General features: G+C 37.3%; 2 protein-coding genes across 7 annotated transcripts in view; one reads left to right on the forward strand and one right to left on the reverse strand.

The window, feature by feature from the left end:
- The window catches only part of TFDP1 (transcription factor Dp-1), a 40,108-nt gene extending 32,518 nt beyond the window's left edge, over nucleotides 1-7,590 (forward strand). For all 6 annotated transcript variants that reach the window (XM_032679773.1, XM_032679775.1, XM_032679772.1 and 3 more), the window contains 5 exons: nucleotides 2,207-2,275; nucleotides 3,597-3,748; nucleotides 4,302-4,468; nucleotides 5,064-5,142; nucleotides 6,253-7,590. In XM_032679773.1, the coding sequence (XP_032535664.1) occupies nucleotides 2,207-2,275; nucleotides 3,597-3,748; nucleotides 4,302-4,468; nucleotides 5,064-5,142; nucleotides 6,253-6,400 (615 nt within the window). In that variant the 3' untranslated portion in view covers nucleotides 6,401-7,590. The remainder of the gene's footprint in view (nucleotides 1-2,206; nucleotides 2,276-3,596; nucleotides 3,749-4,301; nucleotides 4,469-5,063; nucleotides 5,143-6,252) is intronic.
- Nucleotides 7,591-16,824: 9,234 nt separating this feature from the next.
- ATP4B (ATPase H+/K+ transporting subunit beta) lies at nucleotides 16,825-23,156 on the reverse strand. The gene is made up of 7 exons (XM_032679778.1): nucleotides 23,045-23,156; nucleotides 21,511-21,639; nucleotides 20,156-20,269; nucleotides 19,171-19,370; nucleotides 17,784-17,846; nucleotides 17,155-17,247; nucleotides 16,825-16,986 (listed from the first exon to the last, which is right to left on the reverse strand). Exons 1-7 carry the CDS (start codon nucleotides 23,154-23,156, stop codon nucleotides 16,825-16,827), a joined length of 873 nt encoding a protein of 290 aa, XP_032535669.1.
- Between the last annotated feature and the right edge of the window lie 258 nt (nucleotides 23,157-23,414).

A 23,414-nucleotide genomic window follows, 5' to 3' on the forward strand; every position in this document is an offset into this window, starting at 1 on the left:
AGGAAGTTCACGATGGCTTTGTATTTGAGTAAATGTTTATGGCTTTAATATGTTCTGATACAGTATGTGCATGTAATCCTCTGAGATATCAACATAGAATAGTATGGTCCCATTTAACTCTTTTTTTATTTTATTTGTGTATACTGAACACACACTCTTCAACTTCCAAGTTGTTCAAATGTATCTCCTTTTAATTCTGTGCCAAAAATACAGCTTTGTCACAGCTTTTACAGTGGATGTGAAATGGTTCTGAGTGGAAGTTAATAAAACTTAGAGATTAATGTGTATTTCCAACATTGCAATAGTGGTGCTCAAGAGTTGGGAAGATTTGTTTTCTCCAGATGCCAAACAGATAATACCATCTGTGATGGTAAATGTTGTGTATAGATCAGTACATACAGGCAGCTCCATTGCTGCAAATCTTGCATTTTTCTGACAGTTATCGTCCGTGACCGTGTCAGGCTTTCTTATTGCATGTCTTGGGGAAGAAACGAAATGTTTTATACTGAAGGCGGTTCATAAGTTCTGGCAGCATATTTTTAGTATCCTGAGATTTGCCAGATGATAAAGTTAGAGGTCTACTGAAGTAAGTTGACTTTATCAGAATATAATGAGACTTTGTATTTATTCTTAATAAGTCTGATTTTTCTTCAGCAGGACTAAAAGTCAGTGTAGAAGCAGACAAAGCGAGGGGGAAAGTGGAACAAAAATGTTTTGAAGTCTTATCTACAAAGGTCTAATTCTAATTGTTGTTTGGTAGTAATACTTGATTTTTCGTTTAGTACTGTAATTGCTGTCTAGATGAAGTAAATGCAGAGAATCCAATCATGAACCTGATATTTATATAAATATCATCCCAAGTGAAAATTATTTGTTAAGAGAGTGATAATTGGGGCATAATTAGTAGGATGAGTATGGAAGGTGAACTGGTTCAAAAATGACAATGTTGTGTGCTGAACAGGGAACCATCAAGCCGGAGGGATTTTAAAACTAGCTCTCCTTAAGATCTGTCTTACAAAGTATGGCATTGCCCGCAATGTTGGAGCAAAAGAAAAAGAAGCGTGGCTCATTCAGGTGGATGTCATGTCATGATTGATGATGTCCTAAAGAAAAGTAGGATAATATTAATACTGAAGTAAAAAAAGCAACTTAGAATGTAATCATGCACAGTGAAGGTTCATGCATTTCAGATGGGAACAGTGACAACTTCTGATTAAAAGAAAGTGAGAACTTGTTAATTGACTGTCAGAAGCGGAGGAAAGAATTCTGTTAACCACTGAATAATTGAGCCACAAGTGTAATACCAGTCTTGAAAACAGCAGAAGTCCTAAGATGTGTTGCGCTTGAGGAAATTGCAAGGTTCCTTCCTTCCCTGTTATTGCTTCATTATGAGTATTCTAGCTCCTGTTTCTTCAAGCTCTCTTGACATTTAAATTGTTAGTAAATACTACCTGTCAAGTTTTGCAATAAGATTCTTTTTAATGAGTTTGTGGAGGCTAATGTTTAATTTGTGAAATTGTCACACCTAATAAAGTTTATTTTGCTATTGCGTCTAATATTGTTTAGCTTCACCTTTACAGTGTTGAATATCAAGCCAAATAGTTTATAAGTAACATAGGAATATGAGGGGTTCCCCATCAAGTATTTATTATTTTAAGTATTTTTAAACTTGTCTTTTGTATGTAAATTAGAATATTAGATTGGGTAAAATATGTCCTGATAATGCAAGAGAGAGGGTGTGGGGCAGTTAATAAGGTCTGTGTCTTTAATCTGCGAGGCAGCGTGGTTTACGTGTGTGTGATAGCAGGTTCATTTTTTCAAGCGTCTTTGATGGATCTTCTCCAATACCTCCACTATTTCTAGACTCTGCGTCAAGTGGATCCTTCTGGTCTATCTTTGCCTCCTTGAGAGAATTCCAACAATTCTTTGAGGCATAACTTCTGTTTGCAGATATGTTCTTAGCTTCTTCCCAGTCTGTTGTACTTTATTCCCCAGTGTTCTAATTCTGCTTTTTGTTTCAATTTCCATCTGTAGTACTGATGTGAGTCTTGATCATTCTCTAAATTATCTGTAGAATCTTAAGGATTGATATCATATCTCCTTTCTCCAGTTCTCTGGTATTGAAATGATTTTAAAGGGAGAAAATGTCGGTATAAAATTCTACTTAAAACCAACAAACTATTCAACCCTTTTTTTCCATTTCAAGGTGGAGAAACAGAGAAGAATTGAAAGAATAAAGCAAAAACAGTCTCAACTACAAGAACTCATTCTACAGGTACAGTCAAGGTACTCTTGTCTATAGGGCAAGGTAACTTATATTTGTATTCCTGTTGTTTTATCCCAAGGGATATGAGGGATGGGAAACTTCTAGAAACTAGAGGTAAATGTCAGGATAAGGTATATGAAGTTTTAATGTAGCACTGTAACTGAGGTGGGACTATGCTGTTGGCTATGGCTATTGGGGAAGCCAGCAGCCTTCCATGACTTTGGATGAATTCTTTTGGAGCTTCAGGTATGTGTAAGCAGGATTTATGCTGATAGGAGCTGTACTTCATACTGTACACTCTGAATTTTCCAGTTCAGTTCTTGTATTTAGAATGTTCCTCTGTGTCAGAGTCCATAGATAAAATTAAGTGACTGTAGAGGTCATCTGTCATAATGCTCTGCATCATTACTTTCTGGGGAGTCGCTGACGCTGCTTTGTAAGTGGCTGAAGCACTGTGAAACAGTTGCTGAACTCCTTCCCAGATTTTCCCTAGTACACTAGGGGAAGCAGTGGTCTATCTGCTAAGTCATTGTGCTGCTGGTTCACTGAAATATATCCCTTAGTAGCTGCATTACCTACACAGTAGGAATAGAAATCTCTGGGATGCAGAAAGTACAGACAGCTGTGAAACAGCTATCTGATTTTTATCAGTCTCTGTGTTGGCTTTGGATTTTGGTTTTAATTCCTGTTGATTTCATTCGGTTTCATGACCGGAAAAATACTTTTTCTTTGTTTGGTGACTTACTGTAAGATTTATAACTTGTGTGTCAGTGATTGACTTGAGTTTTTAATTCTTCAGATTGCTAATTTTTAAAATAGGAACTTTGTATTGTGGAAAACAGTTCTGGTAAGATATAAAAGTCACTAATTTTTGCTGCGTAGTTCAGAAACCTAATGTCATTCAAATCCCAAACATTAATTTTTTTAGCATATAATTTCAGCAAAACTACCGTATTAATCATTCAGGTGTTCTTTTGGAATGCAGTAGCTAGTAGGGAAGAGTCAAGGGAAAGGAAGTAGGATGCTAACTGAAAACTTATTTTTCCTGTCATTATTATCTATTCATTCTGTCAAAGATCTGTCTAAGGAACTGTCCCGATGTAGTTATTAAAAATGGGCATTCTTTTCTCAATTAAGTTTTACTATGTGGTATTTTTCAGTACTGTGATTTGTCTCTTCTTGCATCTTAATATGCAGGATTATGGTAAAAGCTCTCTGTCCTTTTCTGCATTTACTTGCAGCAACCATTGCTGGAATTCTGAGAGATTTTTTTGTTACTGTGATCTTAGAAGTTCAATTCATCCTTTCATATCACTATTGCTTTTTCTAGCAAATTGCCTTTAAGAACCTCGTTCAGCGAAATCGTCAAGCAGAACAACAGGCAAATCGACCGCCACCTTCCAATTCTGTCATCCATTTGCCATTTATCATTGTGAACACCAGCAAGAAGACAGTGATTGACTGCAGTATTTCAAACGACAAGTAAGTTAACGAAGTTTTCTGTCTGGCTTTTGGTACAGCTCTGTGTTCATATAAATGTTCATATAGATCTATTAAAAATTAAATACAAATTAGTTTGCTGGTGCCTTTTGTAGATTGAGAACACACATTTTAGACAGCTATTTTGTATACCTTTTTAATAAATGGTTCACATTTAGTAATTTATTCAAGACTTTCTATCTAGAGATATTAGAAACCAAGTAAGACAGCTCCCTTGAAGTTTTGTGTTATACTTAACCAAATGGTGTTTTCCTTTGGCTTTAACACGATCAAATGCAGCCAGAAGAATTGAAAATGGATTTTGCTTTCAGGACTGCTGTTCTCTACTTTTGATTCAAAAAGCTGTGTTTTTAATCTCCTAAATAAAAGCTGAATGTAAGCAGTCATGATCAAATACATAAATCTTGAAAAATTTGATTGCATGATGGGATGTGTCAATAACACTGTGTGTTAAGCTTTTGAAATGCTGCAATTCCTGAAACTGGAAAGGTAGTTAAAATCATTGAAGCTAATTGAGACATTTTTTCCTGTCCAGGTTTGAATATCTATTTAATTTTGACAATACTTTTGAAATTCATGATGATATAGAAGTACTAAAACGAATGGGAATGGCTTGTGGGCTAGAATCTGGAAGCTGTTCAGCAGAGGACCTAAAAATTGCAAGGAGTTTGGTTCCTAAAGCTCTGGAACCCTATGTGACAGGTTAGTTACTCCAAGAGGAGTTGTTCTGTTTTCCTCCTTAATACAGGGCTCTAAGAAAAAGCATGCAAATACCTTAGACCAGTTTATTTTCACTGGTTTGTGGTGAAGATTTCTATCAAGTTCTCAAATATATGTGCTTTTTAGTGTTCCTTAGGGAACAGATAACATAGTGACCGAGAGAATGGGCTCTTGCTCTTCACAGAACCACGTTTTGCATTATACCACAGTAGATCTTTGCAGTGTGTTATTGTTTAAAGAGGACAGTATTTATAGTTGGTTCACCTGCAAAGGCAAAAGGTAGTAAGTATAAACATATGGTCTTAGCTTCATTTTTTATTGTTTTGTTTTCATTATATAACAATACTGAAGATATCTGACTTGCTCATTTAAAAATAAATGTTTGGGGTTTTTTAATGTATTTTGAAATTTTGCTATTGCACTAACCCTTATTAAAATTATGCTGGTTTGGATATAGCATATCAATATGTTTTGTTGTTTGGGTTGCAAGACTCGTTTTCTGGACTTTAAAAGGATTAAGCATTTCCACTGAATTAGATGACTGCATTTTGAAGTATGTGTATTGTTCATTTTACAGAAATGGCTCAGGGATCAATCAGCAGTGTATATGTCACATCATCAGGTTCTGCATCAAATGGCACAAGATTTTCAGCCAGGTGGGATAAAATTACCGATTAGTTTTTAAAATCTGTGGTCATCAAAGAAACTTAATTAGAGATTAAATGCTTCATGAAACAAGTTCTTTTCTGATTAAATGTGATATGGATATGTGCTTTAAGTGTATTCTCAGATGTTGCTTTTACAGTGGTTCTTACCAGTGTCATGAAATCTTTTCCTGTAAAGTGGAAAGGTGTTAGACTGGTGTTAATCTTGGATGTGTTTTTTGTTTGGTTGGGATTTTTTTCCCAATTTTGAGTTTGGACAAGAAACAGATACTTCTGTAAAGATACTAAAAGATACTTTGTCAAGAATTTATGTCCAAGTTTAATAGTTTATCAAACTATTGAGAAAGTAACTATGAAATAGATTGGCAAAATAGCAACTAGTAGTGGAGACAGGAATTTTGGGCTTTGTTAAAATAAAATACTTGTGGATACAGTTAATTCCTGTAGGAACAAGACATTTCGGACCATATCTATAACAAGTGTGTGTATTTTGGTGAAAAAATAGCACTGATCCAGGAGGTGGAGTTTCAGTGCAGGGATACTCTCATAGAGGGAAAGATAAGAGATGCTGAAGAGCTTGTTTGTATTTGATTTTAAACTGAAAAAGAAAACCACAATGAGAAGAAAACAGTTTAAAATTAAAAATACGGCACATGACAGTTTGCCATGTTATATCACGGAACTAAGGAGAAGCTATTAATTCCTTGATTTTCCAGGTCTTTGAATCAAGATTAGCGATTCTGAAAGACATGATTCCTTGTGATGCAAATAACCAGTGCTACATAAAAATACTGTAGAGCTTAGATAGCTGTGTGGCCTTAACACTATATGTACTTTAGAAGAAACCTGAAAACCATATTTCTAAGATGCCTGTGAAAGGGTTTAATCTTTATATTAAACCTAAAGGAAGAGCCATTTCAAAATTACTTTAAACTACTTCTGTTTTTCTGAGACAGCTTGTGCATAAATTAAAGACAGTTTATGAAGTGGCAGTAGCAGATTCATTAAAAGAATGGAGTAGATATGATTATATTTAAGAGCATGGTAAATTGGGAGAAATCATTAAGCAGTGACAACTGCCTTTTTTTTTTTTTTTTTCAGTGACTTTTCCAATGGTGGAGATGGGATGTTGGCTACAAGTTCCAATGGATCTCAGTACAGTGGCTCCAGAGTTGAAACACCAGTTTCTTATGTTGGGGATGACGATGATGATGATGACGATTTTAATGAAAATGATGATGACGACTGATGCCCTTTGCTTGTAGACTATTTTTTGTTAAAATTCAGCAGGCTTCAGGAATAAATTGTTATAGGGAGAAGTGTCTCAAATTACTTTGCCCCATCCCCCAAGGAGAATATTGGTAAGCAGTTCTGAGTTTAGAAATTGCACCTCTGATAAGCAAACAAGGATTGTTTTATGTAGGATATTTTTAAATGTGGTGTGGATGTGTGTTTTTGATACCAGTGTGTTAATGCAGAGCCTTTATTTACTCTTGTTTTAGGGGTTTTTGGTTTGTTGACTGTTTTTTTTGTTTGGGTTTTCTTTTTTACTTGAAGGAAAATGATTTTGCCCCAAATGTTCTTGCGAAGTTTGCTAAAGAAAATGTAGACACATCATTGAGAAATAAAATACTATCCTTCTGTGTAAAATGAATACACCGGATGGCAATTTATTTGGAGTGTATTTTGATTATGCCACTTTTTGAGGGATAGTGAGCTAATGTAGTAGTGTTTTTTGTTAATCATGCAGTGTCCAAAGAACCAAACAAGAAAGAAACGTCCTACTTTTTTACATGTTAAATTCCAGGAATATTGTTGTGAACTTATTTTCCCTTAAATGATATCTGACATAATGATTCCATCAAGTTTATATACTTCTCACTGTATGTTGGGACATGTGAATTACAAAGTTTTTGGCAAATGTTTACTGCCAGTTGGTGCAGCTATATAAAATGTCTTGAAGGTTTGGAATGATTTATTGCTTATGGTAAAATTTGCCTGATTTCTTACAGGCAGTCTTTGGAGACTTTTTATTATATAGTTGTTTACATACTTATAAGTCTATCATATAAAGACATGTTCTGAAACAAATGTTTGTATTTGTTTCATAAGCATCTTCCTGTAATCTATTATAAAGTTGAAATTAAATATAGAGAATGTTTTAAGTTTTTTAACTCAAAATTTGTCAATCATTTTTAATAGTTCATTTTTATAAAAGGAATGTCAGGGCAGGTGGTAGTCTTTGTAAATTTATTCACAAACAATTAACTGCACAAATACTGTCAGCTGCCTATTCTAAGACAGTAGTCTTTTTGTTGAAACACAAATAAACTTTTCTGTAATATTTTATGGAATATAAAGAGACTATAATTGTTTGACTTGTTTAACCTTGGCACTGTTAGTTTTTATTAATAAAACGCGCATGGGCATTTTTAACAAGCTCTGTGGTTTTTCTAATTCTAGGGTTATTTTAGAACATTTCACTTCTTGTCACAAGATGTAGAATTAGCTGTCCTGGGGTACTCCATCTATGCTACAGAGGGCCCAAGTTTTTTGCTTTGATTTAGTAATTTGCCCTTAAAACTCTTGGTAACTTCTGATGCAAAAAGCAATAACTTACCAGGTATACTCTCTCCTTTCACACCTCCTTATTTTAGTCATGTTGCTCCTCAGCATGCCAGGTCAATCTTAGTACTCCAATCCAGCTTCTCTGTTTAAAATCCCATGCTTACTGTTCCAGACTTTTCATCCCATATTTCTCAACCCTAGCTTTCTGTCATACATTCCCACGTCCTCAAAACGGATTTTTTAATCTACATTCCATATACTTCCTCCTTAAACCTTTTTGTTAGATCACATCCTCTCCTCCCACCTGAAAGAGCGTATTGAACTGGCTCAGTCACTGCAGGCGAGTGCTTTGTTGCTTCCACAAACTCCAGGGAGTTGCTGCAAAGTCTAATACACGTGCTGTTTGTGGTCAGGGCTCCTGGATGCACTTCAACCCTGTGGTAAATGTGAAGCGTGTTACATAGTTTTTTGGGATTATGCATTGACAAACCTTCTGTGGAAAGGCAGGGGTATGGATGCTTACCATAGAGCAGTTGATACACTCTGAAGGTTTTCTAATTGTATCAGACTTTGTAAACATGAGTGAACCAAGCCAATCAGTTTTGCGGGCCTGGGAAAACAATTTTGGGGAGAGGGGGGCTAATTGAGTGCTTGGCTTCTCACTGAGGATGTGGTTCTCTGCAGTGCTAGTGCTAGACACAGATTCTTGTGGTTGAGTCAGCTGATTCAAATTATCTTTGTTGAGTGGCAGTTTTATCTGCAGAGGGAACTTCAGACAGTCCAAGGCAATTATTCCAGTTTTCCATTGCGTTCTAAATCTCCAGTGTATGATCCAAGATTTACCTGCAAAGAGTGAGTAGAGGGATGTTAGGTAAGGAAGGCTAAAAGCATCCAACAGTTTCCTTTTGGCTTTTATCGGTGGAATAGTCCTCAGATGAGGAGAGGTCAAGGTGGGAGTGAAAATGTGAAAAAATATACATTTTCAAGATGTTACTTTTCTTGCTTTTGGTTGCCGATGAATCTGTGGAATGGAACTTGATGGTTTTAACATTGGAATGGTTTGGGGGAAATTAATTTTTACTATATTCCTGGTTGCACTTGATGATCTTAAAGATTTTCTTTCTAAATGATTCTATGCTTCTTTATTACCTTTGTTTTAGGAGAGCTTTCTGGTAAAGGTAACACTCAATAACGAGAAATTCTATAGACTTTTTAATTAGTTTCTTGATTTCAAGCAGTTACCTCATTATGGCATTCAGGTGAAGGAGGAGAGGAAAAAATAAATAAAATTGAGACCAATGGTGGAGGAAGAACTTGAAATGAGGAAAGGAGACTTGGAAGAAGTAGGAGGAGGAAGGAACCAAAAAAGAACAGATTGGAACTTAGGGTCTTTACAGAGGGGCATAAAAAGAGAAGGTGTAAATTGGAAAGAATGAGAAAACAAGAGACGAGTCAAAGACTACAAAAAAGACTAGTATGAAAAATATTATTAAAAACAAACAGGCAGAGAAGTGTATAGAACAGATGTAATAATGTCAGGCATGCATGCATGAAGGGAACTGGGAGGTGGAAGATAACTTTTAACTGTATGGTTCTAATCTCTCAAAAGGGTGGTTCCACATGTTCAGATGGAAAATGGAAGATCAAAAGCGAGAGGAAGTTGTTTACAGGAAACTGTTGAGAAAATCTGTGGAAGTAGAAAATACTGTAAGGAGGTAGAAACTAGATTTCAGTTTAAGTTGAAAGATTAAATTATGGTAAAGGTAATGAGTGGTAATAAGGGCTCAGTTTGGGGTAAAACAGGGAAGGAAAGTACTTTTAGTTGCTTTTCTGATGTGAAGAAGAGGAAAAGTTGTGAAGTGTGTGTTTATGCCTCTGAAATGGTCCTGCAAATAAATCCTGGGAGAAATGTGCATATTTAGAAAAAGTGCTACTGAGTTTTGAAAGACTGACTGTTTTGACATGTGGAACAAGTTAAGGGTTTCTTCAGCTATTTCACAAATAAGCTGTTTTGGTTTTCCCTAGGAATTTTTTTTCTTAACTAAAGAGAAGCAATTATTACTTGGAAACTGTTTTTTTTAAATCTTCCTTCAATGAGAGGTGGCAACAGTTGAAGAGAAGAAAAACTGTGGCTTATAGGATGCTGACTCTTGAAGATGACCATTTTTTACATTGTTCATGCAAGGAGGTAACTGTCACAAGATAAATCTCATTTCTTTTATTAATGAATACACAGGTTGTGAAATCTTGATATTAATGAGAGTTATGAAAATTGGATGCTGCTTTAATACAGAAAGGGCAAAAGTAAAAAAAAAAAAAAAGAAAATACAATACTACTGGAATGATCATCAGTAGAAAGGATAGCATACACACTTTTTTTCCAGATAGTTAATTGTTTATTGTAGGGGTTTCCTTTCTCTTGACTGCTTATGAGAGTAGTAGGCTGTTTTTCTTTACTACTCCACTGAGTTAACAACTTTTCACAACTTCTCAGACATGTTTGCTTCCAGAAATAAGTGAGTATTATCACACACTCTTTATTGTTAAAGCCTTAATTGTCATTCATTTATCAGGAAAAGAAAAGACAAGCCAGCACGTTGAAAGCAGCAACTTCTCATGTCATTATTTTCTAAATTTGGGATTTAAGATTTTTCTAAGGTTTTCTTGGTCTTTGGTTTATCCTTGAGCTTCCATGGATTCTGGAGGGTTACCAAGATGCTCAGCGGGCTGGAGCAGTTGCTGTATGAGGAGAGGCTGAGGGAGAAGGGCTTGTTCAGCCTGAAGAAGAGAGGCGGCCTCAAGAGACCTAATGGCAGACTTCCAGTACTGCAAGAAGGTTCTTGCAAAGGTGGAGTCACTCTACAGTGGTGCATGGTGGGAGGATGAGAGACAACACACACAAGCTGAAAGAGAAAGTTTCCAAATGGATATAAGGAATAACTTGGAACGGTCAAACTATGGAACAGGCTGCCCAGAGAGGTTGTGCTGACTCAATCTTTAGGATTTTCAAGATCAGACATGATAAAAGCCCTGAGCAATGTAGAGTCTGACCTCACAGCTGAGCATACTTTGAGCAGGGACTAGACTGGAGACAACCTGGAGTGCCTTCCAGCATGGATTGCCATATGGATCTCATGAGAGGGAAAGAAAACAAAAAATATGTTAGGAAAAACCAGTGTCAGGAGCAGACTAAGAGGTGGGTCATTTGGCTTGCCAGACTCAGCAGAAAATGAATGGAAGCTCAGCTCATCTTCAGAAGCTGTCAAAAGGTACCAAACTCTTGTGATGTAAAAGGTAGTTAGATGAGCAGGTGGAAGTGAAGACTGTCTTCCTTTAAGATGAGATTTCTAAGAAGCAGAAATTCAACTGATGCTGAGAGCAGAATGAAGAAAGGCAACAACTGGCATGTGTGGGTGTTTTCTGCTTTGAACGTTTGATTACACTGGTAAGTCTCATCTGGCATGATGATGGTTGCCACCTAGCTGAGTCTGCCTTGCTCAGCTGGGTAGCTGCATTCCTCAAGGAGACATTCAAAGTACATCAACACTAACCAGTGGAACAATCAGAGAAAATCACAATGATTTTTGATGCACAGCTTTACTGTGATAAAGACAGAATGTTCTGATATGGAAGAGAAAAAAGAGACTGGTGTTAATTGAAAATCATGTAATGTCCATGTAGTATCATTACAACTGCTTTTCCTTGTCCTGCTATGACCTTTTTGTTAAATTTTTGGATGGTTTGAACGATTTGAAATCCAAACTTAGGCTTAAAGGTTTGATCATTTTGTATTATGTCATTGTGTGCACATCATGGTATGTCATCTTAAATAGTGCATTTTCATCAGCCCTAACCTGTCAGGAGAGCTGGTCAGAGCATCTGCATTGTAGCATGTTAAAAAGACAGCAAAGTTGCAGACTTCAGGCAAGGTTCATGTTCTTTATTCACGTAAACTTGAGAGAATTCATTAAAAGTAAAACAGAACATTCAGCACATAATTAACTCTTAAACCAGGCAACTGTGATAATTTATGCAATGCAGCATGGATCTCTACACTTCTGATGCTGATTTTTAATGAACCTTGAAATAGTTACTTCTGACAGACTAAAATAATGCTAGAGTGTCACTTTTTAAAGTGTGAAAAAATAAAAAGTGTCAAAGATGTGAGGAAGTCCTGTCCAAATGTGGTCTAGACAGCTTGAGATCAGCCCTGAATCTTGTATTAGAAAAACTGTTGAAGGAAACAGCTAAAAGAAAATTAGAAGCGTGGAAGGTTAATTATTAATGACGAAGTATAGAATATGTCTTACCAAGTGAATATGGGAGGAGATGGCATATTTTTAGCTGATTAAGGAAGTGATGGTTATGTTTCAGCATCTTTAAGCCTTTTTTATTTCGTTACATTCTCATTTCAAATATGTGTTTTACAATACCAACAGATTGTATGTTAAAGGGTTATGAACTGTTTACTGCTGAAACAGTATTTTGGCATTATCACTGCCTCGCCAGCTGCGTTAAGTAAGATTGTACTTTTGTTTAAGGATTTCTTCAATAACCCAGAAGAAAATAAAAAATATGTTTTTAAGTAATACTGCTTAGAAAAGAAGTAAACAATGAAGAGGACAGATTAAGGTGGATTGTTTGGCAAGCAGGGCGTGTTCAGAAAATGTTATGGTTAAACTGCACATCTTTAGAACAAAGAATTCAAGGTACACTTATACAAGGAAAGACTATACGCTGAAAATGTAGGATCCTAAAAATTGGGAAAGACACAGAAGAATCCCCTCCCCCAGTTATTTGGTACCTAAGGTCAAGCTCTATTGGTAAAAAACTCTTAAGGAACTCTATTTTGGTTTATTTAATGGGAAAAAAAAGGAGAAATAAATGGATTTGTGTCAGGTCAAGCAAAAAGATACCATTTCAACAGGCTCATCAATATCTGAGAGAAAAGTGACACAAGGTTTAAGACCCAGAACTTGAAATCAGAATAATTAAGATGGGTTATGTAATTGATGACAGCAGTAAGCCCCTGGAACATTTTTATTGGAATGCTGGAATTGCCACACTCGTAACAGTAGCACTACACATAAATGCATGCATTAATGAATGGAGGTGTTATCCCAAGTGTCTCTCCAGAATTCAGTTCTTTCTCATTTTATACCAAGTGAGGTATTCCCTAACATGGGAATTTTCAGCCCAGTTTCTGCTGTTAATATAATGGGAAGTTCTGTGTTCCATTCTTATCATTCTGGTATAGAGGAAAAAAAAAAATTGGGAGAAGAGTGAACACTGTCCCTAGTGAGAGAGTTCTTCGAATTAAATTGAAGGACACCTGTCATGCACATATTTATTTTACGTTAAACAAAATAATCTTGTTTGAGCTTGAGCTTTTATGTCTGAAGGAAAAATCTTGTGAAGAGAGTTTATATATAAATACTTTCTGCAAGCATTATCGATGCAGCTGTTACTCTACATTCAATTACTGAAAGTAGCACATGGTTAGACAGCTTTATTTGTTGCAGAATCAATCTCTGCCTGACTTATTACAGGTAAGAGATTAAAAACAGCTCTATGAAATGATGAGAGGAATTCCCAAATGCAATAGCAAATACATCATGTGAGGCCATTAAGCAAAGACTCAATTATTAATATCTACTTTGCAATTCTGAAAGGTAGAGGGCAAAGGTTTGAATTTGCTGTAATCTCATAGCACAAAATCCTTTAAGCTTCAAGGAGCTTGTATTCTTTGTTTTTCTGCACTCTCTTAATTTTTATTCATAATTTTTAATAATAGACATTAGGACTTTACACTTCAGTTATTGGCTTTACCAGTCCCATGACTATTGATAGGAATAGGCGGAGGTATGGAGAGGAAAGTACATCTCAAAGCAACTGCTGTGTTTCTGTTCTCTCTGCACTGATCTTCAGGAGTTTTAATACCTTCAATGGATAAGTCTGGAAACTAAAATTTATTGAATACAAAAAACCATGACATCAGTAATATTAGTTTCATGCCATATTGCTGCCTTCCCTGTGCCTCTTCTGGCTAACCTCACTGCTTCACAGCTGATAGGAACAACGGGTAGAGTCTGGCACCGACAGACACCCTGTTGTCTCCTGATAATGCCTGTCTGACCCCTTTGCTGCTCCAGAAACATCGACTAGCTGCCCGTTCCTTTTGGATGTCCTAGTTGATCAACATCTCATTAAACTCGGGAATTTGTTTGTACTTGCATTTCATTCTTAAATCTGCTGCTTCAGTTTCCCATGTAGCCCAACTTTTTTCCCATTTATATTGTTTGGTCGTAATTGCTAATATTTGATCTATTGCTAATGTTGCAACTGAATTTATGTATAAACTATGTATATTAATACATCTGATATATCTAATACCTATGTATACATATATATATGTTCTTGAATACGTGTGTATCTGTCTCTTCAGGAATTGGAGACTTGCAATAAGAATGCTTAAAAGACTGATAAATGTGGCCGGTTTTAAACTGGAAAACAAAATGGTTGAATTAATTCCTTAACAACACACTTTGTGCTAAATTGGTTAGGTCTTGTGTATTAATAATGATTATTGCTCTGTATATAGAACTGTTAGTCTGTAATATTCGTACACTGAATTAACTGTAACTACACAGTAACTTTTAGCTGCTGCTGTGCAGCTGGCACTGATGGCCAAGTCCTTGTCAATCTCCAGGGTGAACGTCATCGGGCTGGAGAGGTTAGACCAGAGGAAGTGTGTCTTCATTTCTTCCTCATTGGTGTTTTCTGCTTCTTGCCTCCTCCCCCTGGATGGATTCAACTGCTTTTTGGCTTGTTTTTTGCCTTTGCCACTCATGCCTCTTGTGCCTTGGGCAGGATGCCCTGCCCATTTTCCTTCCCTTGGGTTTATTTTGGTCTTTATCTTGTAACTTCTGTCACTTGGATGTCTCCAAAGTGCAGCTGTGCAAACCTGTCTTTGCTGCTTTGATGGTTTCATTATTTATTACATGACATGCTTGCACATAGTGTTGGGCTGTACCATACAGTATTACAAAATATTTGCATTATGGTCATTCTGCTGTAAATGTAAGCATTTAAATGTGCTTACATTTACAGTTGGGGCAAACTAATACTAACTACACAGATTAACACACTAAGGGCTTTTCTACTTCAGCTGCATTAGCCTCAAACGTTGCACTTTTTTGTTATTTCTTGTTCTGATAAAGAAAGAGAATAATCTCAGATGGTTAAAAGTCCAAGAAACATCTGAATTCAGGATGACAGTCTTTGTACGTAGAGAACCAGATCTGATGGACCTGCATACCCTTTTTTTTAACCTCAGAATACATCGTCCTTCAGTCAAAATAGGGACGCTTCAGTCTTTTTAGGTATTTATCCCATCTAAGGTCTTTTTGTGAAGCTGGTCTAGGCTGTCCTTCTGGAGCTTTGTCTTTGCAGGCACACAATTCATGGGAAGCTTGTTCAGTGTCTTCCTGTGCTCTGGTTGTAAGGCTAACTGGAATGTGAGCTTGTGCCACTGCATTACCTGGCTCAAATGTGTGAACTGTAGATGCTAAATACAGTCAAGCAGAGAATCTGCCTGTTAGAACACGAAGGGAAGAGTGCTTGGGTTTCTTGATAATATTTAGATGGTCTGTTTATAGACAATCTTGCATTAACCTTGAACATGAGTTACTATTTTGTTATCAAAAGTGTTTTATTGTTTTCCATGCTATTTTGGAAAGGTGCGCAGTGGGAGACCTGTGTTCCAACAAGGATATAAAATCGATTTTCATTGTCTCTTAGAAGAAAGGCAAAGTTCTTCAAAGTAAAAATTGAAACAGGAAAGACTAGTGGAAAAAAAAGTTCGTATATGAGGATGGATTTTCCTGCTGGTTTTGGAATGCAGAATTTTTCTAAGAAAGGCTCAAATGCCATTTGTGGTTTTGAAGAGGAATATTCCCCTCCATCCGGATTCTGTCTGCAAGCTGACTGCCTGAATGTCACTGTAGTAAAGAAGGTTGATCTGTTACACCTTCTTGCTTCCTAAAATGTCCAGGCAGTAAAAGTGCAAAATGATTTCCTGAATATCTTTTTTTTCTGTGCAGTGTTTTTAATCTGGCTGAAGCATTCTGGACTTAGCTAACATAAACATAGTACACAGACACAGCAATCTTGTGTCTTCGTATCATAGGTGATAGAGTTAGATTTGTCAAATTTTAGATTCACTTAAAAACTTAGTGCTACTTCAACATCTTCCACGTTACTGCAAGTAACCCAAAACTCGTCAGTGCTATTGGAGCTATTCTACTGGAGAAAACAAACAAAACCACCACAAAAACAGTGAACACAAAACCAACAACAAAACACCAAATGAACAGAAACACCAGACAAAATAACAACCTGTAACAGTTAGATGGACTGTTTCCTGGATGTATCTAGGTGTTAAGAGTCTTACCAGTCACTTTTATTAGGTTATATACATAGAGGTAAGTGATACAATGAAATCTGTAAGCTAGAGGATAGATTTCAAGTTTGCTTCTTTTGCAGTGATTGATTTGTCAACTAAAAAAATCTGACTCAGCTGACTAGTACAAAAAGCCAATGCATTGGGATACAGATAATTTTAATATACTTTTATGATTTATAGATCCTATAAAAGATTGAGAATTTTATTACTTGCTAGTATTTCAAAGTATTGATTTCTTTTTCTAGCTATGTAATTATTTCTCAACATCCAAGGTTTAGTATCATGCATCAGTTATTTATTATGGTTTGAAAAGTGATTGAAAATGATTGATTCTGTACTTATTTTCATTGAAGGCACAGCTGCACACTTTGGGGGAAACTTGCTTTGTACAGATACTTGCATGAAGGCAGTAGCGTACTGTAGCCATGGAATATTAAGCTATGTACATAGAGGTAATCCTCATCTCCTTCACACACTGAGAGTGGTATCTTGATTTTTAGCTGTACAGTCATCTTGCAGTAAAAAATGTCTCTTTGCACTGGAATTTGTATGGGAACCGTAGTGAGAAAATAAATATGTATTAATGCGGTAATAGTTAAGTTTGCCCTAAACACGTTTTCCAGAAGTGTCTCTCTTGCTGCTCAGTCTTCTATTTTCAATTTAAATTCCACTTTTCCTTCATATGGATCATGAACATTATCAAAGGTAATTCCAGCTCCAATGATTTTGCACACTATTTTAAGTTCTATATTCCGTGTGATGTTGAGAAATTTCACAGCTACCAGAGGATTGCTGTAGCTGGGCTAGGAGAGGGGGAAAGAAAAGAAAATAATTTTACACTACTAGTTTAAAAACAAAGTCTTAAAAATAGCCTTCTCTTGAGTTCTTGTAGGATTGCAGAGGTGCTCCATGTGTTTCACCTTATACAAAGAGAAAGAAGAGAATTATATTTAAATACATAAAGCACCCACCTGAGCCTTTTTCCCATAGTAGGGGAAGTAGTGCAGGTTGAAGGTACCATTCACGGGATAGTAGTCCACCTCCAGCGTGTGAGACTCCTCACCCTGTTTTGTAAAATAAGAAAGGAAGATGCTTCATTGGTGAGGAAATTGTCAACCAGCCCTGGGTGAGTGTTTCACTGCTGCTAAGTATGTATTAAAGCTTGAGTTCAACAGTCTGTTTAGCTCCGGTCTTATTTTTATTTTTCAAATAAAAGTGGGAATCTCCAGCTGTTACTATTGCCAAGAAAAGCAGGTAAGTGTTCTTTGATAGCAGTTGGGAATTCAGTAAGTTGAACCTGCTGAAATGGGGGTAGAGCCTGAGGGAGCTGCGCTGAGGTGTGAATTCACTGTGGGGAGCTGAAAGCAAGCAGCACATGTTCTCTGCAGCACAGGAGAACTATTTTTCAGGTGATTTAAAATAAAGCAAACTTTTTTTTTTTTAGCATGTCTGCTGGTGCAAGAAGCTGCACAGAATTGAGAATATTCTCAGTATTTGGCATCTGATTTTCAGAGCTGCAAGAGTAATCTCTCTGGTCACAGCTGCAGTTCTCTTGCTCTCAGGGCTGCAGTGCTTGAAATATGTGAGACTAACTTCATACCCTTACCACATATGTGCAGTTCACCCTTGGTGCAGTGCCATTGCCAGGGAAAAACTTAACAATCTGAAATAGAAAACACACATTTGGTCATCTTGGAAATTGTTTTGAGATAAAACTGAGCAAACAATTGAGGAACTGAGCTTCAAAGGATGCTTAATGTGTTTCTGCATGAGGTTCTGTCAAACAGATCATCTCATCTTGTATACCTGGGTGAAAAACTGCTGTGGTTGGATACTTAGGAAGCAGGACTTGGTGCTGCTCAGGATGGGCACTGCAGATGGGCTCCAGCCTGGCCGGGGCAGGTAGCGCTGCACCTCCTCCAAGTCCAGCTCGTTTACCCACAGGTCCCACTTGCCCTTGCTGATGTCCAGGCAGCCGGGGTCTCTTAAAACAGCTGATTATGTGTCAAGAAAGGAAAAGCTGAATCTTCATGCTTTTAATCTTAACCTTCTTAGAAAAACTTGGTTTTGGCAAAAAAACCTTGTGCTGGTTTGATCCTACAAAACTAGTGGGGTCACATCCTGTAGCAGCAAAGGCAAAAGGAGGTGAAATCCCCCCAGTCACTATCCATCCATCTTTTCCCTGCCGAGGCTGGCACCTAGGCTTGCTGAAGGAGACATTTTGGGCAAAAGCTTGTGTTTCACCTACCAAAATCAGGGGCAAAGCTCCTCTCTCACAGTTAGGGCTTGCACAGATTCTTGAAAATGCCTAGGGTGGAAGCCAAACCGAAAATCAAGTAATTTTGTCTATCAGGAAGTGGAGGGGAGTCTGAGCTCTTCACTTTCTACTGAAACTGAATTAGAAGGTTCAGGATTTACCCCAAAACAAGTATCAAATGCTTATGCCTTTGTCTATGTCCTGAAAAAAAGGATGCATAGAAAATTCCCTTTTTCCTCTCCAAAAAACCTGTGTTGGTGGTTTTGCCTGAGAACAATATCCACCAGGTTTAAATTTTGTTTTTATAGGTTCTGCTAAAGATTTTCTTTGCAGCCCGGAGAAATAAGGTATCACCTTTCTGAACCCACTTCAGTTACTATCACATCCTAATGTCTCAGCTGAAGGCACGGGACTGTAATGTTGCAGGAGGAAACTGTTTTGTGTGCTAGTTTGTGGGAGGAGAACCCTACAGAGACACTAAGGAAATGAAAGCCAAAGATGTAGAGAGTCAGTTCAGAGATCACTACCCTGTTACTTTCCGAGAGTGGTGAACAACAGGATTTCTCTGGAAACTCTGGAGGTCTGTCAGGGAAAAGCACACGATTTTTTATTCCCAGTACAAAGCAGAGTTTAGAACCCGTGGCAGCAGATGACACAGCAGCTTCTCAGTGGAGATTCCAATTACTCTCAATGAATTCTTTCCTACTTGGCACTCTGAGCTTGTACTTACCCTGTTCATTTTTATAATAAAACAAGGTTTCCCTTCTGGAAATCCAAAAGTTGGATCAGTGATGCCAGAGCAGTTTTGCAGCATATCTGAGGTAAATTTGCAGGATAGTTTTGTTTTGTTCGGGCCATCAAAGGTGTCCTGGATGAAGTATGTGTTATTGGTACAGTTGATGTTCAGGTGCTGAGCAGATGGTGTATACGCTGGATGTGTGAAGGAAGAAAGAAAAATTTCTCTCTGAAGTTTTTCATATGCAAATTATAGATTCCAACATCAGGCTGGAGGTTTTATCATGGTAGAATGTACTTCAAGTGAAGTTGGGATTAGACAGAATGAAGAAACTTTAAACTGTTTGGGGGTTTGGTTCAGGTGGTTTTTTTTAGAATATCCAAGCAAAAGAAAAAAAAAGGAGATCAAATTGAGTTGACTGGCAATATAAAGTCAGTTTCAAATATAATTTTTTTCAGTATGTGCATGAGAAACATGCAGAATTAAAATACTTAATATTAACTCAAAAAGAATATAAATGTGCTAAGATATTAAAAGGCAAATGGGGCACCTAACCTACTTTGACTGTACTCTCTGATGGCACCATACAATGGCTTTACTGACTTATTATGGCACTTTGATGTTTGTAGTCACAGACGAATTAATTAAATTAATTTAGATGAGACTAGTTTTGAGGAACTTTTGTTCCCCCCCTTCCCCCAACTTTCTATTGGCCTATTTTATAGAGGCCATTTAGGATGAAACAAAGTAAAATCTCTGAAGCAGGACTCTCATTTTAATAGAAATGTTTACATATCTATACATTTATAGATTCATGAGGTGATTTGCTCATCCCTTTTAGAAGATACACCTTCACTCAAAATCTCTGATTTGACAAGGACAAATGTGAAATGGAGACACTGACATAAGGTTCTCAGACCTAATATGGGAGATGGGTCAGCACATTTCTTTGTTATTATGCAGAAAACCTTATTTTTACCTGTCAGAAAAGTATGAAGAGTTGTCACTAAACCTTCCCAGGTTTTGTTGTCGGATACATTATAATAAATTTGTAGTCCTCTATCCCCATAAACATCAGGTCGTAATGTTACACCTTCATGGGGGAAGAAAAGGGAAGACAAAGCAGAAGAGAGTTGCCAGGCACATATTTGTTTATTTAAATTGAGAGTAGTGATCATGCTACATCAAGACAGTGTAGTAGATCCTCAGGCTTTGCTGGAGGATTTAACTATGTACAGAAACCACCTCAGCTGTGAGTTTTTCAACCAAAACTCTAAAGCCTTTGTGCTGCAGAACTATTTTCTTTTCACGTATATCCGTGCTGTTATAAGAACAGCTTGTAAAATCATTCCAGCAAATGCACTGGATTTCCTCAAGACTTCTTAACAATAACAGTCACATCAGGTTAAAGAAACAGATCATACGGCAGCATGAGGAACAGCTTTTGAAAAAGCCACGCTTAATATTTTACAGGAATTATTTTGCTAGCAAACACCAAACCTACTGAATACTGGGAGAGGAAACTTCAAAATACATCATCTGACAGAATAATTCTTGGGCTACAACTTCTAAAAAGTAATTTTTTCACTCCCATTGTGAAAACAAGCCATTGGGGTGTGAAGTTTTAGCAGTGTGCACTGATGATCTCTTACTGATCATCTCCCCTGTCTTTTCATGTCCCACAAATCTTTATTCCTAGTGCCACAAGTCTTTATCTTATTTTTACTTGTTTGACCACTGGCACAGCATATCCTGCTGGAAAGGTATTCCTGCTCTCCCAGGGACTTTCTATAGTGCCGGCAAGTATGGAAATACCCACCCCAGGTTGCTTGCCTCAGCACCTCTCCATCTTGCAGGCACCTCCCAACCCTCCATGGTGCTTGTGGGGTTGGAGCAGAACCCAGGCTTTCTCCAGGGATTGATCCCCACCCATGGGGAAAGGAGGTGCCCCACAGCCCATGAAAGCCTCCTCCTCTTGCAGGAGACTGCTACAGGCAGGCACTGATTAGCTCAGTAGTGTGATTAAATAAATTAATGTATATATATGAAATTTTATATTATTTTATGGTTTATATTTACATATTATCTAATGTATATTATATTATTTATTCATATCTATATTCATATATAAATTAATAGTTAATAAATTAAATAAATGTGCCAATATTTTTTAAAGCCTGATAGTGTTTTCAGGCAGAGGTTAAACTTTGCAGGGATCATTTGGGCAGAATTGACCTGATTTATACCACATTGGTCCACCCTCATGCCTGGGCTCTGCCAATGCCTCTCAGCCCAGCCCAGCCCCACACAGTCATTGTGGGACCCTGGCCATACCTGGGGATTTCAGCTGGTCTTGGTAATCCGGTTCATATGGATTAATTGTCCTCATTAAAGAATAAATGGAGAGTGCGAACAGCCCTGACATCACCACGTAGAAAGCCAGGTAGTAGAGGCTGATCCAGACTGTGGGAAAAAATGAAAGCAAAATCTCATTTTTTGACCAAGGCACAGTGATCCCTCTGCAGCCAGGAGCATCATGGCAGCAGCAGCTGTCTTCTTTCCACCCTCGGCCTCAGGGTGGAAAGAAGACATGTAAAGGGACAGGTGTTTTGGATCACTTTACACTCAAAAGAATATTTTTCTAGGAAAAAATTGTTCAGTTTTAAAGGGATTTTTGAAGTAGTTGGTGCTGAGCTCAGATTGTTTAAAACTTAAAATATTATGTGGCTTCTTGAAGTAACTTCTCATATTAAGACCATTTATCTACTTATTACACATGGACTAGGTGACACAGCCAAGGTATTTCTGTGTCAAAACCAAGTTGCTCCTTGTGTTATTTGGATGACAGATGTCAGTGTTTTGGGCGTGCTAATTTTAGACCCATATCACTTCACTACCTTTTACAGCTGAAATCACCATCAGCAAAATGTGTCATCTTACTATTTTATTCTGGTGTGAGATGCAGAATAATGTTGTATTTCTGTCTGTATGTACATGAAGTGTCTTACACATGGCTGATGCTCTACAGGCAGTCAGTGGCTGTTTTTGTGGGAGGGCTGTTAGAAACCTACCCCTGCATTCACTGGTGCCTCATAGTACATTCCTCTCTACTAACTGGAAGGACTCACATTTCAGTTGCATTTTCTGTAAAATTCTGTTTTTAAGAGTGGCCAATAAGCTACACTCACAGGTTTCATGGCAGAAAAAAAATCACCTGGAAACTTGCAGCTACTCTTACAGTTTGTGGGAAGAGCAGGGATATTCCTTACAATGGTCCACACTGCCCTTCTCAGAATGTAGATCATAAAATACATCATTGTTGTAGACACCAGATTGACTATGGGAAGAGTTTGGCTATGGGAAGAGAGGCTCATCTGAAATACACACTAAGACACAGTGATAAGAAACTAGATCTACTAAGCAGACAATAATTCAGAAAGGAATTTCAGAAAAACAAAGCTTGTTTACAAAGAATTGGACAAACTCCACCAATTAATTAAAATCCCCCATGTACTACTATGTGAACCTCTTTTAGTTAGCAAATCAGAACCCGACTATAACCGTCACCCTTAGCTATCAATAAGTTACCTGTTAATGTGTTAATTTTTCTCCTCTCAACATACTTGGTTTAAAACTTTCAAGTCATCTTACATTTGCAGGAACTACTTGGATCAATGTTTTGATCAGTTTATTATTATTATCAATTGATCCAGCTTATAGGGTCACCCAAAAAGTGGTTCAAAATTATATGTGACAACTGATGTCTTCAACTTATCTACATTGTGCCCCACTCATTAGGATGACACTTCCCTACATGGTTTTTAAATATACTACAAGGAAGAGAAGACCCTTATATGTGAAAACCTACCCCAGTTAATTAAGGACCTTCCCATGAAGAGCTTTGTTTCTGGATTCCAGACAAAACGACGGAAATTTTCCATCCGTTCACTGCAGGTCTTCTTTTCATTTAAAGTTGCCATTTTCTCGCAGAAGTTCCCAAAAATGTGTCCTCCTTTGAAACTAAGAAATTCAACCCGTTCCCAGAAGACAGCCAACCAAGAAACTTTGGGTTTTATACCTTCTTCTCCACTGAAGGTCACCAAGTTTGTTTCCTGTGCCAATGAAAGCCCCTGCTCACTACTATCAACCTGCTGCAGAAACAATTCTTTATAAAGGGTGTTGATAATGCTGCCATTGAGGCTGGCAGGGGAAAGTTAGTTCCAATCAAATGCCCTTCT

The sequence above is a fragment of the Chiroxiphia lanceolata genome, chromosome 2 (assembly GCF_009829145.1).
Source record: "Chiroxiphia lanceolata isolate bChiLan1 chromosome 2, bChiLan1.pri, whole genome shotgun sequence".
NCBI classification, from domain to species: domain Eukaryota; kingdom Metazoa; phylum Chordata; class Aves; order Passeriformes; family Pipridae; genus Chiroxiphia; species Chiroxiphia lanceolata.